The 19,063-nt window shown below is 41.4% G+C and overlaps 1 protein-coding gene across 1 annotated transcript; it reads right to left on the bottom strand.

Moving 5' to 3' along the window:
* Positions 1 to 621: 621 nt before the first annotated feature.
* Positions 622 to 19,045, bottom strand: LOC137195470 (forkhead box protein O1-A-like). Its single transcript, XM_067607857.1, has 4 exons — positions 16,938 to 19,045; positions 3,522 to 3,713; positions 2,132 to 3,352; positions 622 to 2,039 (listed from the first exon to the last, which is right to left on the bottom strand). The coding sequence occupies exons 1-3, from the start codon at positions 17,547 to 17,549 to the stop codon at positions 2,168 to 2,170; spliced, it is 1,989 nt and encodes a 662-aa protein (XP_067463958.1). The 5' UTR covers positions 17,550 to 19,045; the 3' UTR covers positions 622 to 2,039; positions 2,132 to 2,167.
* Between the last annotated feature and the right edge of the window lie 18 nt (positions 19,046 to 19,063).

The raw sequence follows: 19,063 nt of genomic DNA, 5'->3' as shown, positions 1-19,063 counted from the left end.
AAAATATTTTGAGGTATGAGTGTTCATATATGTATTGATATAGTTTGGACTGAAATATGTAAACAACCATTTGTAACACAACCATACATACAGTATAATATTTCAGTATAATCATAACAGTCATTTAAAACCTTCATATACAAAAATGTACTACTAAAGAAGTTAATATGTACAACATTCTAAGTCTGCGAGACCATGTAGGCACAGTGGATTGGCACACTTTCTTTGAAATGTGTTTGGTAGAGTAGAAAACTCTTTGGTGCATAACAACTGTAGCTGCTCAGAGGTAAATGAAAAAGCAAGCGAATCCTGTGTTAGCCAAACTTTGAAGACCATCGTCCATTTGCAGTGAGTTTAGGATTTCATCATCAGCCACTCCGCCTACTGCTGCTTCTGCTTCCCCTCTATAAAACAGCCAAATGTCAGCAAAATGTCCCTTTTTTGTGATAAAAAACAGCTTTGATTTCAACTTGATTGCCATGAATTTTCCAGTTTATCCAATGCAATTTGAAAAGTTATTCATGTAATCAAGATTTCTTGATAGGTGACAGGGACGTTCTTAGACACGGGCCAGCACTAGGTCAGTGTTTCTAGGATCTCTTTTATACATTATCTGTAATCTTCTCCTTCAATATTAGTTTTATGAGACAAAAAATGACAGCGTTACAACATCATGTCACTCAAATACAGTACATTGTACACCGCATATGCAGCCATATTTTTACAAGCATACAAAGTACAAAGCAAGTCCAATAGCCACAATTAAAATAAAAACATAAATAAATATCGTCATACAGAATATCATTGATGGATTAATTTCAGTCAGAGATGCAGCTCATCTCAGGGTTACTAATGATTATGAATAATGATCTACTGATGAGGAGATATGGTTGACATTTGACTCAAGCACTGCTTTTGACAGCACTGTACCATGACGTCTGTCTATAAACATTTCAAGCTGTGTGTACGCCAATCAGAATATTTTCAGGATTTATTGGTGTCTAGTCCTCCAGTGGTCTGTTCATGGAAATATCCTGCGGTAACTGTACATTTTCGTGGGTTATTTTAATTCACTGTGATGATCATGTTAATACGTATCACTACTTTGCAGATGATACACTGGTTTACCTATAATTCAAGCCTAATGATCTCACTAGGTTAGCAGTTGTGTAATCATTTGCCATAAAGGGCTTGATGCTCAAAGAAGAAGCTTTTTGGTCCAGAGAATGTAATCTCAATCCCTCCATTAAAGATTTGGGTGCTGATTTAAAATTATACATACAATTTTAAGTAATGTGTTACTGAGTTAACACAGACTGCCTTGGTCTAGCTCCCATTGGTGCAGAATGCCACTGCATAGGCCCCAAATTGATCTACTGCTGACTCCCTTTACTGGATGGTAGCATGTAAAGAACTGATTTTTCAGTTCAGTTCATCACCTGCACAGCAGTGCATGGTCCAACCCTGACCTATCACTGAGTTGTTATGTCCTCAGTGCACCTTGAGGTCCCTCAGGTCTTCTCAGCTGGGCCTACCGACTGCTCCAAGGTCCAGTCTTAAAACTAAAGTTGATTCAGCAGTTTTGGCCAAATACACAGTGCTCCCAGAAATTTCAGACTGGCCACAAATGATACATTTTGAGAAATGACTTTACTTTTTTGTCAGGCACTTTGTCTTATGTAACACACTGCACTGTACTGTATATTTTAATATACCATGACTTCAGCAAAAATAAGCTAATACACACATATTTCCAGTTTTTGACAACTGTAAACAAGGCTAATTCAGCTAATGCAGGTTTGTCTTGTGTCTTCATTTTCTTTCTGAAGAGCTGAAGATCTAAAAAAAGCTAATTAAAATCTCCTTTTGTTTAATCTTTAATGTAAAGTAATAACATGCACTGTTATACATGGACCTGCAACTCAAGACATATACATTTTTGAAAATAACTTTGAGGAGAGTGATGGCGATGGCTTCTTTGGATTGATATTTTCCTGTCTCAGAATGAATGTGAGCAGTGGCGTGATGCTGAGAAACACCTGTGAGGGAGAGTGGGAAATGCTTAGGGATAAACATGCTGTGGACATTTTATTTATTATAGATTTACTACCAGACTAATCATCAGTCTCACCTGTTTAAGCATCAATTATATGGTCCACCATGCGTCTTAGCCCGACACCCAGCTATGTGTGGTGGTCTTCACCCTCTGGGGAAACCCCTGAGGCCCAGCTGCGGGGTCAAAGTTGAAGTCCAGCGCTCCCCCATCCATGAGGGTGTCATGGAGGACGGACTCCATGTCACATTCAAGCCTCTCAATGGATACGTTATCCAGGTCACTGGGCAGCCGCTCCTGATGATGATGACCGTGTGGGTGAACAAGTTGCCTGTAGCCGTTGCTGCCGCCGTAGCCTGCCGTGACATCATTAGTGTGTGCTGGGTGACCATGGGGCAGCTGCATGCATGTCCTCAGGCTGGTCATTCGAGGAGGGGCCCCTGAAAGACTAGTCAGACTGGTCAAGGGGATCATGTTGCAGCTATTCAAGTCTCGTGAGGTTGAAGGACCCTGGCTATGTATAGCTTGTGGGCTTACATGAGGAACTGGGTGACTCTGAGGAGGATTCATAAGTTTTACTCCATTATGCCCCCCCACTTGGCTTTGGCTGTTGTAGGTGGGCAATAGGCAACTTCCCCTCCCAACCTGAGGCACCAGTGAATCCCTAGAGGGCATCATGTCCCTGTTGGCATCTGCATCTGAGGTCAACAGCTCTTTGAGGAGGCCAGCAGGGGAGATATATTGGTTCTCATAAGCCCCATAGCCCGGCTTGCTCTCTGGAAGTGTCTGCATGGGGACAGGGGACAGGGAGTTCATCCTAACCTGACCATACATACATTTATGGTAGTCCTGCTGTGGGCGCAAGGTCAAACTGGTGGAGTTGTAGGGGCTACTCTGAAGCATGGCAGCATTTGAGGAATGTGAGGAGTCTGAACCCAACTGGGGGTTCTTCGGAGACAGCAGGTTCAGGTTATCCAACAGGCTCTCCATGACGTTCTCTGAGCCATGTTGGCCCATGGATCCAGCCACCTCAGACAGGCTGGGCAAGGGGGCAGTAATCTTGGTCCCTGCCCCTCCAGGATACATCATGTGGCTGTCAGATTCCCCAAGGTCCTCCTGTTCAGAAGGGAAAGGTGACCGGCGACCACTCAGGGTGCTGGCATCAGAGCTGGTGCGCGTCCTAAAGGAGCTCCAGGCCTCAAAGTCCTCATTACTGTGGGAGTTCGGGCTTCCCAACCAGTTGGAGTACTGGGAACCGGGGCTGCCTGCTCCTCCCTCAATCCCTTCCTGTAGAGCCATCTGGGTATAGAAAAACATGAAAACCTCACAAACGCTCCCATAAAATATACCAGTGTATTATTAACATACGCTAAAATTAACCTAGGTTCAGCAGAATTGTGAGAAAAAATATATAGCTGAACTATTTTCAGATAGATGTCATGTAAGTGTTAATAAATGAGGACTGTACCTTTTTCTTTGTGGCCCTTCCTCTGCTCTTGGCAAACTTGCTGGTGTTGTCCATGGAGGTGGCTCTGCGTCGAGGTGACTTTCCATTTTTCCCCCCTTCTGGGTTCAGCATCCACCAAGAGCTTTTTCCTGTTCCCTCGTTTTGTATGCGCACAAAGCGGCTGTGCAGGGAAAGGTTGTGTCTGATGGAGTTCTGGATGGAAAAAGAATGAATCATTTGTAAGTTATCTGAGTATGTCACAGTTATGTGAAGGCTACAATGCAGCTTGAGGCTTCAAAATAACTAGATTTATTGTCCGATTGTATTTCTTTTTTGATGATACTGGACAATAAAGGCAGGAAAGCAATGTTAGGGAGTTATCCCTACTTGCTTTTCAGAGGGAGTTAAATGAGAAGGTGTATTATCTTGCAGGGAAACCTTTTGTCATTTTTCATACAGAGTGGAAAAGTAGGGGTTAGTTGAGTGTGATGTCAAAGCCAGCAGATGAAACAGGAAATATGCATATATGTCCATATCCTCTGTTAACATTTTGTCCACTTTTTAAGCTTTCTCTAATCTCTCCTCACGCTCTCCAGCAAAAGACACTGGTCACTTTGGCACAAGGGAGTCAGAGGTGGATGGGCCATGTGGCGTCATTTACACAAAATAAATATTTGGTACCCTGCTAGCCACATGATGTGTGTAAGTTTACCACACTGTGAGACATGATGTACTGTCCAAGAGGAAGCAGCTCAGAGTAACAAAAACCCTTCACATCAACTTTGCAGACGGGTCGTAGCTGTTACTAGGCAACAGCTGTTGCAATCACAAAGCAAAATCATGAACAACAATAGCAGCTAGAATAACGTGCTACTGGTATATAGCTAGAGGATGACATATGATGGTGAACAAAGTAAAAGTTGCCATCAAACAGAGTGAATGCACAACAACCTAACTGAGCAGATTCTTTGCATGATTAAAGCTTGAAACCCTTCCAGGTGACATTATCGAAAGGGAATGAAAGACTGAACCTGCATCAAATATGTGACTGAGGTCATAAAACTATACTCTTGATTTTGAGTTGTATGAGTCTCACACATGATTGGCAGACAAATATACATTTTTATCACAGGACTTTATATAACCTTTTCTACGCCTCTCTGTGGTGTTTTTTTTTTTAATTTCAGCTTTTAAGTTCATGTTGTATGGCTTTTATCATCTTTTAATTGCTTGTAGTCAGAGTTATGAATTGTATGTTTGCTTTGAAGTGCTACATTAAAGATACATCTAATTGTTATTTATATTGCTCTCAAGAGATATCAACTCACATGAACGTCTTCACCTTTCTGAATGTGACGCAGTGTGTGAGAATGTAAGAATAACAGAAAGTGATAGTTTGAGGCCTCTTTCTTAAGAAACTCAACACTGTTGCGGGTGAAAGCCAATGAAGACAAGTAATAATAATTCACTGTCAAACTGAAGCCTGGCCTTTGTCCTGACTGAGTTTATTAGGGTGGTAATTTTACTCCCTCCTCACAGTAGGCAATAATCATGTTTCCTGTGATTTCCACCTAGTTTTATCTGCACATCTCTATTCCGCCCTTCTACCAGCGGCAGCACTGCTCCACCAAACTGGAAAAATAACACAGAGAAAACCAAAAACGTGAGTAATTTAGAATATATTTCAGATTTACATCTGAACATCTCTTGCATTACCGTAAATACTTACAGTTAGACTAACTGATAATGACTTTATGACAAATATAAAATCAAATCAGGGTCTTTGTTTGACAACTGCACTACTGAAAGAGCAGATTAAACAAAATCTCTCCCGAATGAGACAGACTGTATTACTTTGGGCTTAACCAATGTGATCACTTTTTTTACATGCGGTCACAGTTGTCCTTGAGCTAACATGTATACACCTAAAGCCTCATTCAGTCCGTTTTCTCTAATGCTATGTTATGTACCCTAAAAAGGACGCAGAGGCGCCTCCTGCGGTAATTCTCTCAGGAAGAAAAACAAAGATGGTTGAGGAGCACACGGACGTACTGTACAGTTTGGTCTCTCTGGACAGAAAAAAATCTTCCTAATATGAAACTCATTGCTTTGCTGGATGCTGGGTACAATAAAAAAGACCAAAGTGCAACACAAGACATACTAGCAGGGAATTTCCCCTGAATACCCATGTGAACGCAAAAGCAGCTCCCTGCAGTTAGTAAAGCCAGATGTCCCTAACCACAGAATTCAACAGGGATATACAAAGCATGGAGATAAAGACACTCACATTCAAAACAATAGACTGATTGTCTGAGTGCGTCTCTGAAATGCTGGTCTTGGGTTGGGGTTAGGCTTTTGGCAAATGCATTCAGTGCGTATTAATCATCCGATTATGATTTGGACTATAATATTAATTAGATGTGTTATAGCAAGTTGAAGAAGTAAAATCAAATCTTACTAAACTTTGATTTACTACCCAGATTTTCTAAGTGAAAAAAGCACAAGGAACTATTTCACATTAAGGTTGGCGTCATGTAGTAGATTAAAATATAAATGTTCATTATTTTATTTAGCAGCAGCTTAGACCAGAATGACACTTCAAATGATTGTAAAAAAAACAAAAAAAAAACAGAACAAGATTAAAACTATTGTCCTTACGAGGGCACTGAACCACAGTAAGTTCAACCTCAAACTGCACATCAACAGTAGCCTTGTGAAGCCTGTTCTTAACAGTGGAGGCAGTGGGCTATGCGAGAATGAGAATTTTTTTACCCGAAAAAGAAAGCGAGGGGAGGTTACAGAGTTCGTAGCGAGAATGGGGAGGGTGACAGAGTGAGATGTTTTTGCCGCGAGAGCTGGGGTCAATGAGTTCACTGTGTGCTGAACACGAGCTCCTCAGCCGGCGCTGACAGAGACATGCAAACAGGTTGGATGGAGCGCGAACAGGGAGAGAGAGGAGGAAAAGCATCAGATGTGACGTGCTGGGTCCGACTGTCTGCTTTCTGACTCACCAAAACAGAAACCCCCCCACCACACACACACACACACACACACACACACACACACACACACACACACACACACACACACACACACACACACACACACACACCTCTCTTGAACTGCACTCCTCCCTTCTCTTCCACTGACTTTTAAATAAGGCTTCCTGTGTCAGAGGACATCCTGCACATGCAGGCTGTAGAGACTGAGGTAGATTATGCACTCATTGCATAGCTAGAAAATGCAATGCTAATCTATCTCCTGTTCCTTTGAATCATGACCTTTTCTCCTCTTTTTCTCTCTTTTTACATGATCTGTAACCGAAGACAGGAAATGAGTCATTAGTGGTTGACCTGAGATCCGAGCAGTGCGCTGCACAAACTCATTCTGTAAACTAACTTTAACGCCACTAACCAAATGACAATGTCTGACTTGCTTACACACGGCTGAGATCACTGGTGATATGCAAATGTCTGCAGCCTCTGATTAGTGCCCACAATAGATCACGGACTGCATGACTGGGCCCGGGGAAGGGGCATTCTCTGCTCAGCCTGGGATAATCCTTGTCTGAGACAGACCTCACCTCAGCCCAAAGAGAACAAAAGACATCCCCTGCCTCACTAATTCAGGAGGTGCCCCTCTCTCACATTATTTCTCTGAAAGCCTGACCCAAGGTGGCCTATATGTTTCATTGTTGCTAAACTTCTTTATAAAATGCATTGTTGTGGCCCTCACTTTTGAATGACTTTGAAGTGGTGAAATATGTGCACCTGTGACTTATCTATTGAATAATTCGAGCAGTGATCCAACCAAACTTTGCACAGCAGTTAGGATACATTGCAAAATAATGTAATATAATATACTTTAGAGTTTGGGGCATGTCAATAAATTTTTATGTGCTTAAATTTATTTTATTTTCGTAGTAAATTTTGCATCTTTCCTTGCTTTGTAGCAACTAAAAATCATACCTATTTTATTTGCATTTGACACAAACTTGCCTTACAGTGTAGAATAAGTGAGTCACACTGGTCCTAGGTCAGCTGGTGCAAGGACACCCAACATGGGAAAGGTCTCTTTGCTTATGACAAAATCTATTTTCAGTTTGCCCTCAGAAATGCCACATGTTGGGCTGCAAGCTCTAAATGCAATGCAGCAGAAACCAGTTGCCTCTCTATGGAGCGAGAGGCTGCGAGTCCACCTGCTGCTGGATTCATCGTGCCATTTGCAGACCAGCATTAGATTATGGAAAATCCACCACTCAAAATCTCAAATCTCAAAATCACTTATGATCATGAACATTACGAAATGACCCCAGCAGTCATCTTACAGCGGACTGGGAGGAGGTTTAATTCATTTAATATCTGTGTTCTCTTCAGAAAACAGCTCCGACATGAGACTCCTCCTACTGGACTTCACAACAGTCTCATTGACACAGCTGCTGTTTCTTGTGTAGCGAAGCATGAGGCTTGCAGTAACGGTCGTGGGATAAGTAAACAAACAAGGCCCAGTTGCAGGGACAGGTGCAGCCACGGTGAAAGTGGCCTCACTTGCAATTGGTCCAAAGGTTTTACACACAGCACCAGACGCAACCGCAGACAGGACAGAGGTTCCCCCAGGAGACCAGCTGCTACTCAAATCAGTAACTGGTTTTATATCAAAGATTAGGCCTGATATTCAGTTAGTGATGAAAGTTTGGAGGGAAAAAATAATTACTTTAAATTTGCATCTACTGGCCTCATGCAGCTCCAATTTTCACATTTAACTACAATTTACAGTGATTTAGTGTTGGATAACCTCTTTTACTTCTAATCAGAGCTTCATTGACCTCAGCTGCGGGTGCAACCGCCCTCCAGGTATTGTTTTTATGTTGCTTCTGCCCTGAGGTTTTTAAACAAAAGTTGTAGAGAATGAGGAAACACGTGGAACAATTGCCCATAAATCAAAATCACATTAACAGTAAAATAAGGAAGTATGTTAATCTCTTTGGCTGAAAGAAAAGAGTTCAGCTGTGGAAAACTTCTTGACCAGTTTGTTGAGCATCCACGTGTTGGCTGAGTCCTCAGCCATGCAGGAAGTGGATGGCCTTTTGCTAACCGGTTGATTGTGTAGGTCACAATGTCAATGCATAGAGTGGTTTCCTATTAAAGGTGCAGAGTGTGTAATTTAGTGGCATCTGGCAAAACAGACTTGGCAGAAATGGAATATAATATTCATGAGTGTGTTTTAATTAGTGTATAATCACCTGAAATAACAGTCGTGTTTTCGTTGCCTTAGAATGAACCCTTTATATCTACAGAGTGGGGGGAGCGGGTCCTCTTCCACTGGGCCTGCCATGTTGCACCGCCATGTTTCTACAGTAGCCCAGAATGGACAACACTGGCTCTAGAGAGAGCCTTTCGCACTTTTTGTGAGTTTCACGGACGCCGTAGGTTCTCCTACACTCTTGGAGGGGGAGGGGGAGGGGAAGGGTTTTTAGTTTGCTGCAATCTGCAACCTCACTGCTGGATGCCACTGAATCCTACACACTGCACCTTTAGGGGCTGTGTCCACCAAAGCGTTTTTCCTGAGGCCAGTGTATTTATTGAATTGTTTGAAATCAGTGCAGTGTGATGAGGCCCTGAGCATCTATTCTGCGCTGATTGCTGCACCTTTGGTGTTTTTTTCTGGTTGCTGAGAGTTGAAAAATGTTCAACTTTGGGTAAAACGCTGTGCTTGTCATTGTCACTTTTTACCCAGCTGTCCAATCACAGTGGTGGAGGGACAGTACAAATACCACAAAGGCCAACAGCCATGTCAAGTGCTGAGCAACAACAACAATGGACATAACCCAAGTTACAGGGCTTTGTCCAACTTCAGCTCTTGAACCAAACGATAGTATTCGCTGAAATCTTTCCTCGCTGCCAAAATCTCACAAACTCACATAGATCGGCGGGTCAGTCCTCTCTCCCTACATGCTTCATCCTTCCCTTCATCCAGAATAAAGGCCAGAGCAAGTACTCTACCTTGTGCCATTTTTACATTCAGTATTTGGTTATAACACAAATTATTAGGTAATTGCAACACATAAATTAACCATACTTCCATAGATATTCCGTATCATAGTAACCAAAGCGTCTCAGCTTAAAAGATGCTGAGCTCCTAGCTGGGCGTTTTCAGAAGAGCACCTGGCATTTTCAGCTCTTTAAGGCTGGATGATATGACTCAAATCAGAGTCACAATATGAATGATTATTTTCCCGATATCGACATACTGTATATCACAATACGTCAAATGCATAAAACATATAAAATAATTAAATTGATGTTCAGTGTGTCCCACTGTTGTACATCATGCAATACTCTTTGCACGTGTACAATAAAAATGTACAACAACTAATTTTGTTTTTTTATAATTTTTCATAATTTGTTCAGAATCATTAATTTTGTAAACCAATGAAACATTTTCATATCATGATGATACAATTCTGCTGAAAATCAATACACAATAATATATACTTCCTGTCCCTTTCAAGTTAAAATGTAAGACAGGGGCATAAGCTATTGTCACTTTATATCTGCTGCTATGTCACCAAATACTAGATAAAAAGAGTAAAAAAAATAATCATCTACTTTGTAAAAATAATATTTGAGAAAAGCAAATTAATTATTGTGTGACATGAGTCAACCCACTATGTGACCTTGTACACACAGTTTCTTAAAATATAGACATCTAACACTTAATCAGAGCTGTTTAATAACTGCTATGATGATTACTACTACAAAGCAATCAGATATCTGGTGTAAATAAGAGAGTTACAGGGTGCAGAACTTGCAGAGATTACAGTAAAATGACAAGCCACTTCCTGACAGTGTCTTCCTGTGTGCACCCCTCCCCCTCCTTTCTCTCCTCTGACCCAGGAAGCGCAAGCGGAGTTGAACATGAGAGTGGGACCGGAGTTTTCTGTTACAGGGCGTTAAAAAGGAGAGCGTGGCTGCTGTAGAAGATCCCTCCAGCTCAATGTGGAGAGCTTCTCGCCCTGTTATGTCTCCAGGCACAATGCAGGCTACTTCATTAACACTGAGCATCAAACTGAGTGACCTACTTCTGCAATGGCTTCAAAGTGGGTGCATGAAAAGGAATGGAGAGCTTTGTGTCAGGAGTTCAGCTTTAGATAAACAAGTTGAGGGCAAAATGAGGATGATAGACACAATTAAACATCCTCACGTGATCTGCTATTGACTAAAAAAAACTTACTTAAATCATACTTAAAATATTCAAGGTGATTAGAAACTTGATCTCTAATCTTTCTAAGCCTAATCTTGAGAGTGACACACATTCTTTACACACTTTACAGGGTAGAAAGGACAACTCATTTTTAAAGGATTGGCCACTAATCTCAATTACTTTTGATCCTATTTCTCTTTCTTCACACCACAGGCTATTTCTTTGCGTCAGGCCTCCCACAGCACCCATTACCCTTTTAATTTTGCATAATGGATTTGAGGCCAGGTTCTTTTTGTGAACATAATACAGAGGGGGGTTATTATCCTGCGCAGGCTGGAGGACAATGCAGAAACCCACATGCCATGGATTCCACAGACTCACACATGTGTAGACAGCAGACTGTACACAGGCCTCAGCCCACAGCCAGCCAGTCAGCTCAGCTGACTGCTCCCCTCCTTCCCTCAAGCCACAGTCGCTCCTCTTAAAAAGCCCCTGCCCCAAGCCTCCCTTTCTTCATGGGGTTACTTGAAGCTTTCAGTGGGCCTCTTAAGTTCAGGCCAGGCCTCCCTTTTAACCTTGTGATCCCAAGACAAATAGCTGGCAGTTATTCAGTTTTTTTTTCTTACCACTTTTAGTAGCTGGTGTCTCTTCTCAGGGCTGTGTCCTCAAACTGAGTTCAGAAACACCTTCTTAAGGGTGATTCAATTTTAAATGTACCCCTCAAAATAATATATAATTAAAATATAAAATAATGGAATAAATCAAAAAGCTGAAATATATGAAAAGAAAATGGATTTCAAAATGCTTATAGAGCAAAACAGGAGTTTACAGTCAAGCTAGCAGCTTAGTAGTGCTTTGAGCTAAATGCTAATGTCAACATGCTAAAACAAATACAATGCTAACATGCTGATGTTTAGCAGCTATAATATTAGCCAAGTTTAAGCTCTTAATTTGTCGAGTGGCATGCTAACATTTGCTAATTAGCGCTAAACACAAAGTATAGCTGAGGCTGATGGGAATGTCTTCAGTTTTGCAGTTATTTGGTCATAAAGTTGGAAAAATTCAAATTTTTTATGTGATAATTATTAATAATAATTATAAATCATTTTTATTTGAAAACATAAGGGATCATCAAAGTCATTACTATTCATGCATAAATGTTTGCACTAAATTTTATGTCAGTGCATCCAATAGTTGTTGAGACATTTCACTCAAAACCACAAATCTAAACTTCGTGGTGGCAAAGGAAGCATCAAAGAATCATTGAAGTCATTGTGATTCATCGTCTCAGAATAATGAGTATTTGTTCAAAATATGGCACCAATCTATTAAGTAGATGTTTTAGTAGATACATCACTGGATAAGTGAAAACTTTGACATAGTGGGGGGCCTAGAGGAAAAGTCAGTAAGATTCATTTTCTGGGGACCATGTTGTCTGCACAAAATTTCATGACAATCTATCCAGTAGTTGTTGAGATATTCCAGTTTGAACCAAAGTGGTGGACCAGCTGACAGGCTGACATTACCACCTCACCACTAACACGGCTAAAATAACAAAAATACTTTTTCTATCAAAACACTGCTCACTAATGCATATTTACCTGAGTTATCTGTAGAGGAAACTTCAATTTCTGGTAGCATTTACATTTAATCTACATAATACTTGTATATCCGAAACTTAAACAGTAAAATAACTCTTTATTGACACTTGGATCAACCTCAGTGTAGGTTCAACTGAAGCCACTGCAGGACAAATGTTACTTAATGGCACTAACGTCTACAAACATCACTTACATAAGCACTACCTTAGAGTTTCATGTCACCTGCACTCAACTTGTTTGCATTTTACCAACACAGCAGTTCTACTAGTGGCCACTTTCATCAGCTGTCACTTGTTCAAATGCAAGTGGAGAGAGCTAAATTTCCATAGAGCGACTCAGCTCATCCTGCATATATACTGTCAGCATCTTACTACTTTCCAAAGTGGTCATTTATACCTAACAGGCTAGTGTAGTGTAGTGTAGGGGCCCTTTTGACACCCATGCATGATGATACAGTAAAAATAAACCGCATCACAACAGGCAGCCATTGCACATATTGTTGCAGGCTGCCATCAAAACTTACCCAAACAGCTTACTCTGATGCGTTTTAAGCACTTCATAACCTTTAAAAAGTTCAAGAAAATGGATAAAATACTTGCAATACTTGCATTCTTGCAATTCACATGTTTTGAAATGAGTACCTCAGAGCCTCAGTTCCAGTTAAACTCAGGGGTGCTACTTTCCGTTCCATCATTGAAGGTCACAGTTCACTGAGAAAAACAATGGCAGTAACAGTAAAGTAGTGGTGAAGTACCCTGCATGCTGTGCACTGCTACTCATAGACCCACCAGCATCCCAGGGGAACCAGTCTTCCCAGTGGGTAAGGGCCAAAGACATCTAGATCACTAAGCTGCCACAACATTTTTGGAGGGAAAACAAAAATCCCCATGACATGAAGGAGACAGGAAGCTCTAGCGGCAGCAGCATCGCCCTCGTCCTGCCCTCCACCCACCTCCAGTTTTCTAGGTGGAGCTGTATAATCACTGAGGTTCAAACTGAACGCCCTCCACCCACCATGAGGTCTCTGCCTCCTCTCTATCTGTCATTACAATCACGCATGTGGACTCTAAAGTAAACACATAAACCAGGGCATGACACAAAACATAATATCAAGCAGAGGGATTTTTTTTTCATTCTGAAAAGAAATGGAAATAAATGACTTAATGTAGAATTAAATGCACAAACATGATCCATATACGGTCTCCCCTCTCCCCTCCTCTTTTTCCAACCCTGACCCTCATGTTTTGCAGGGCGGGGATGTTAACACATGGCACTGTTTTCCATCCACTCGGCAGGAAATGCATCATAGTTCATTGTGGGGGGACTGTCGTGTTTTTTTAACAGGAAAGTATAAAAATAACTGTTAGCCGGTGGTTCCAAGGCCCGGCGAGCGTGCCAACAATGGAATGCAGAGGATGAAGTAGCAATGTGTTGATTTTATATTAAAGATAAACAGACTTAACCTGTTGTTTTTGATGAAAAAGGTATTTGCATTTTTCTTGGGTAGCATTGGTTGAGTAATCAAGGACAACCCACTGAGGCACATCCAAACTACTGTAGGACTGCAGTGACGTTCAGAGTGCCTGCATCATCCTTTTCCCTCTAACATGTGACTAAAATCAAACAAAAAGAAATTTCATGTCATATATTATGAAATTAAACCCAACATCAGAGGAAGCAGGGTCCAAGTTCAACTTGTGTTGGAAATCTGCCCTGCTGAAGCAAGCCCTATAAGTACCAAAAGACTTTCATGATTTGCCATTGATTGGGTTTTATTGGCATTAGGACAAATATTTTATCTTTGTATTTCACAAATCTGGAATATTTCTTAAGATATACTGTTGGTGCTCAATGCACTATGAAGACAAAACAAGCAGGCCAATATATAATATATTTTAACTTTGGTTGGACAATATGGGGCCACTGGGGGTTTTGAAGAGTCTTTCATTCATGGGGTCATGGGGTTTACATATAGGATTACATGAACCCCACAACAATGGCTGGACAATATGACCTACAGTATAACTTATTTCAATTAAAGGATAATTTTACCTTAATAACAATAAATGTAACAATTACATCTTTTGTGGGCTCACTTCTGACATATTTGTCCTGTTTAATTACAGTATGCCCAGTTTTGTATTATGTAGCATAAAAATGGACCTTAAAATGAATAAAAGTAAAATGAAAGAAGCAATAAAGTGATTTAAAATGTATAATTTTAAAAGATATAGGTACCACTGCCCATCTAGGGACTTAAAAGAAAATTGGCCTTAAATATGAAAGGTCTGTAACTCTCCGAGCTTCTCTTAAACAAACACAAACACCTCCAGCAAAAGGCCTGAGAGAGGGCAGAGAAGGAAGTGATGGGATAAAGAGCTGCAATCCCTTTCTCCGAGCTGTAGCATCCGCTGAGGAAACTCTAGAAGACAGGGACACAAAGATATGAGCGCACAGCTCAGGAATGGAGGATGTTTGACGTTGTTCCCAGCATCCCCTTCTCCCAGCCCCTTCCCCTTTCGACACACTCCCCAACACTGATTGAGCTGTTTGTGTCGCCTCCTGTTATTGTCGAGGGGGCTGTGAACAGTTTACTCCACACTGGCAAAAATACGTCTGTGTTCCCACCAGCCAGTGCACCTACTGTATATATATGTAAGAAAGTGTAGGACGGCTGTAGTTGAAGAACTGCAGAGAGACTTAAGAAAAGGAGGAAAGGGAGGTTTAGCAGAGCCACAATGCAGAATACCGGTTATGATCATGCTTTTCAGGCGGGGGTGTAAAACAATGGAAACTATATTTGATTGAGGTTCACAAAGGCATTTCCTGACATAGCTTCAAAATTACATCTCAGAAGATCGGAGGGGTTACGGGAAGGGCTGCAAGGCTGACATATAGATCTGATAAAAATTTTGTTGGCATGTGCAGGTTTTAATGTGCCTATACTTTTAATCCAAATTTGACTTTCTTTGTCTGCTTTTGTCCTCAGTTAATTTCTCACCATTATGTCTGAGTGATTTCCTCACCCGGTGAGACAATACTAAGACCTGTGCAAAGCAAAACATTAAGCCAACATATTTCCAACTTGTCAGGATAAAAAAATTCTCTTGTACTAATTTCCTGTACATTTCCAGGCTTTCAAATTTCAAGACTGTACCAAGTTTTCCATGCTTGTGGAAATGCTGCACAGACCATGAGTCAGTATGTTTTGTGGCAACACTGAATAGACTGTTCCCGCTAAGGGAAGGCATATCTGAAATCAGTGTTGGGCTTTATTACTGCACATAACTCAGTCAAACCAGATTTCAATCTCTGCTCAGTCAAGACTTGCTCTCAGCCAAACAAGTCAACAGGCGTAAAATAAAGCTTACAGTTGTTCTCTGATGCTTTTTGTTCTCCTTGAGGGATATTCAGTATTCTCAGTCACGTGTATGGGATGTTTACAATCAGACATGCTGCTTTAGTGTTGTTTCTTTCCTCACTGACACAGTAAAGAAACAAACCACAGAGAGGCCGGCCGAGTGCTACTACTGACAGAAGAAACCACTACAAAACTTCAAAGGTAACTGCCAAAGTTCATCAGCCCATGTCAAGAGTTACTGTTTAACATTTGTGAAAGCATGCTCATGGACCTGGCAAAAACCACAAAATTATTCAACTCTATCTCTCTGGTGGGAAAAATTGGGGAAAAAAACACCTATCACCCATCCCTGCAAGAGGGACATAAGACATGGCAGCAATATTAGGGATGCACTTTTTATTGCATTATCACTTTCCCCACAGCAGGTTAACATACTGATGTCTTGTGGGATTAAAAGATAAATCCATTCATATAGATCAAAAAAGTACCGGTGCTCTTTCTCTCTCTCTCTCTCTCTCTCTCTCTCTCATTGCAAGCAGTGACGTCACACCAGGTATTTTGTTGTTGACAGTTAATGAAAAAAAAAACAGCTGCCATGACATCACTGAGTGGGGTGTGGCTATTTTAACTTTGCATAGTAGGAAAAATACAAGTGTTATTAATAACATTACTAAGGATGGCTCTGTTGTGTTTAAGTGTCCCTGTAAAACACGACATTGATCCCGCATGTTCAACACCAGGACCCTGAATACCCAAAAACCGCTAAATGGAATTCAGCCATCATTAATGAATATGTGCCATATCAAACATTTCTTCAGTGAGAAAATCCCATTGAACAGCTGTTATATATAATACAACTTTTTTAATAAATCAGTGTTTATAGTGAGAGTTTTTTGAGTGACTTTTTGCTGTTTTTTAAAGCAGGGCTACAAAGAAAATGAATCTGCATACCACTTCACAGATTTTTTTTTTTTTCTCACCATTATGTGCAAAAGTGTAAAACATGCATCAGTGGAATAAACTAAATGTTTGTCTTGCTGGTAACCGCACGTTTCCACTTTCTGCACATTTAGTAGAGCAGAACATTTCAATAACTGCTTTTTTAGAGTCTTTCTGCTGTTGAGCTTTTTTGCACCTAATGTTCAATCTTAATTTTGTGTTCTTCTTTGTCTGATATTCTAAGATTTATAGGGGTTAAAGGTGATGTTGCGACCACCAAACCATCTCATCCTTTAGGTAATAAATGGACGCGTAAGTGCACGTGACACTCACCTTCCATCCCGCGGAGCTGTTACTGTCTCCTTTATCCTTGAAGTAAGGCACACTCTTCACCATCCAGTCGTAAATCTGAGACAGCGTCAGCCTCTTCTCAGGTGAGCTGTCTATCGCCTTGGTAATCAGGTCAGCATATGACATGTTCCCCCAGGCGTTACGACGGGACGAGCTGCTTTTCCTCTGGCCGGCGCCACCCAAGGGTGCAACACCAGGAGGAGGCACCTGTTGCTGGGGCTGTAGCTGCGGACTCGGGAGCTGCTGCTGCTGCTGCTGCTGCTGCTGCTGGAGATGATGATGATGATGTTGGTGGTGGTGATGCAGATGCACACAATTTCCTTCCCGACACTGAAAATCAGTGCAGGGTACAAGCGGTTTCTGCTCCGCGTACTCTTCATAGTCCTCCTCTAACAAGCCGAGGTTGCTGGTGAACTCGGCGTTTCCTCCCGGTTCCTGTTGGACTGATGGTGCCGGAGAGGATGTGTTGGAGCTGGCGGGGTCGACGAGCTCCGGACGGGGCAGCGGCCAGGTGCAGGACCGAGGGCGGGAGAGAGGCTCAAAGTCCGGGTCTATTTCGACCGGTTGTCTGTGTGGTGGCGGTACCTCAGCCATGTCAGGGTCAAAGCGGCTCTCACTGTCATATAGACACTCACATAAAAAAAATAATGTTAATTGACAAAAGAAAAGGTCAAAATGTTGCTTTCACGCCACTGACTCCAGTCACCCAGGTAAGACCAGAAAGGTTTGTAATTACAAAGACAACGCTGGTTCAGGGTCTACAGTGAAGTTCACACCATCCTGCACCGACTACTTACAACTCTCAAGTCTGCCGCTCTGTCAGTAATAACAGCACTGAGTCCGATGCTGCTTTCACGGCCCGATAACAAGCTCCGTCTTCTGGGTTCTACTACTTGGCGGCACATTAACATGCAATTTGGTTGGAAATGTATGACTTTATGTGCACTGTTTGAAACAATATATGCATTATATATGAAATTGATTTATTTGCGGTCGAGCTTTGATCATTAACATTCCCTATACTGTTCATAACTGTGTTTGAAATCCATAGGCTCAGTGGCAAAGCTGGCTTACCTAGACCCACAGGGAATCTGAAAGTCCCACACAAGGATATTTGCACAAGTAAACTACACTACAATATCACCCTCAAGTGGGCCCTGAGCAATTTCTCATAATTGTTTCAACAACTTGTAATTCCAGCACATTTGACTGCACCTGAAGGCACCAGCGGATCATGCAGACTCCCTCTACAGCTTTTATTCTGAATAGCCCACCTTGTCCCTTGTGGTTTTCCATAGTAAAATGTATTTACAGGTACACTATTTTTAGAATCCTGACATTTGTATGCGGTGTAGCTCGGCATTTCCCACAAAATGGTCGATTTTCTTTTTCACAAATAGTCCATTGGTTGGTGTTTTTAGCCATTTACTTAGCCCACATGATTTTGACATCCAAAGCACTGCAATTACTTACTTACATTTCAAAATGTTATGACACCGCTGTAATTATTGGTTGGTCAATCACATCCAGTTTCCAAAAAAACATTTAAATGCAATTCAGAAGACACTTTTGTTGACGTATGTAGGCCCCAGCCTTGTAAAATTGTTAGAAATCCAAATTTCTTAAGTCTGAATGGTGATCATGCGCCACAGTTGTCAGTAGTGCCATCTAGTGGGTTATTTGCATATAAGAAACATCAAACTGAGCAGACCCAGGTGTCTGTCCACACTAACACACTTGTTTTGCACTTAATGTGGCGTACGCACGTCTAAGTTGCCAACATCTTATCATGCCAATCACGACTGTGTTTAAGGAAAGTGAACAAAATGTGGAAATGGTGCGCTTTCAAATGCCAAGCTCTCATTTTCCACACTTTCTCAGACAATAGATGGCTGGGGGTGTTTTTAGACCGCTATTAATCTGTGTGGTGCATTGTTAATATGTTTTTTAACTTTAAAAGCACTTCCCTTGCAAGGGCAAGAGGTTCAGGGTCTAATTACATTCCTACTGTAAACCTGATCTGAGGTACATGCTACACACGAGTTATAGTTTTTAAACCGCCTGCCTGGGAAAACACCATTAATCATGATCACAGCTGTTTGTATGAC

Source organism: Thunnus thynnus, chromosome 13, assembly GCF_963924715.1.
Source record: "Thunnus thynnus chromosome 13, fThuThy2.1, whole genome shotgun sequence".
Classification (NCBI taxonomy): Eukaryota; Metazoa; Chordata; class Actinopteri; order Scombriformes; family Scombridae; genus Thunnus; species Thunnus thynnus.
This window is presented reverse-complemented; position numbering and strand designations above follow the sequence as displayed.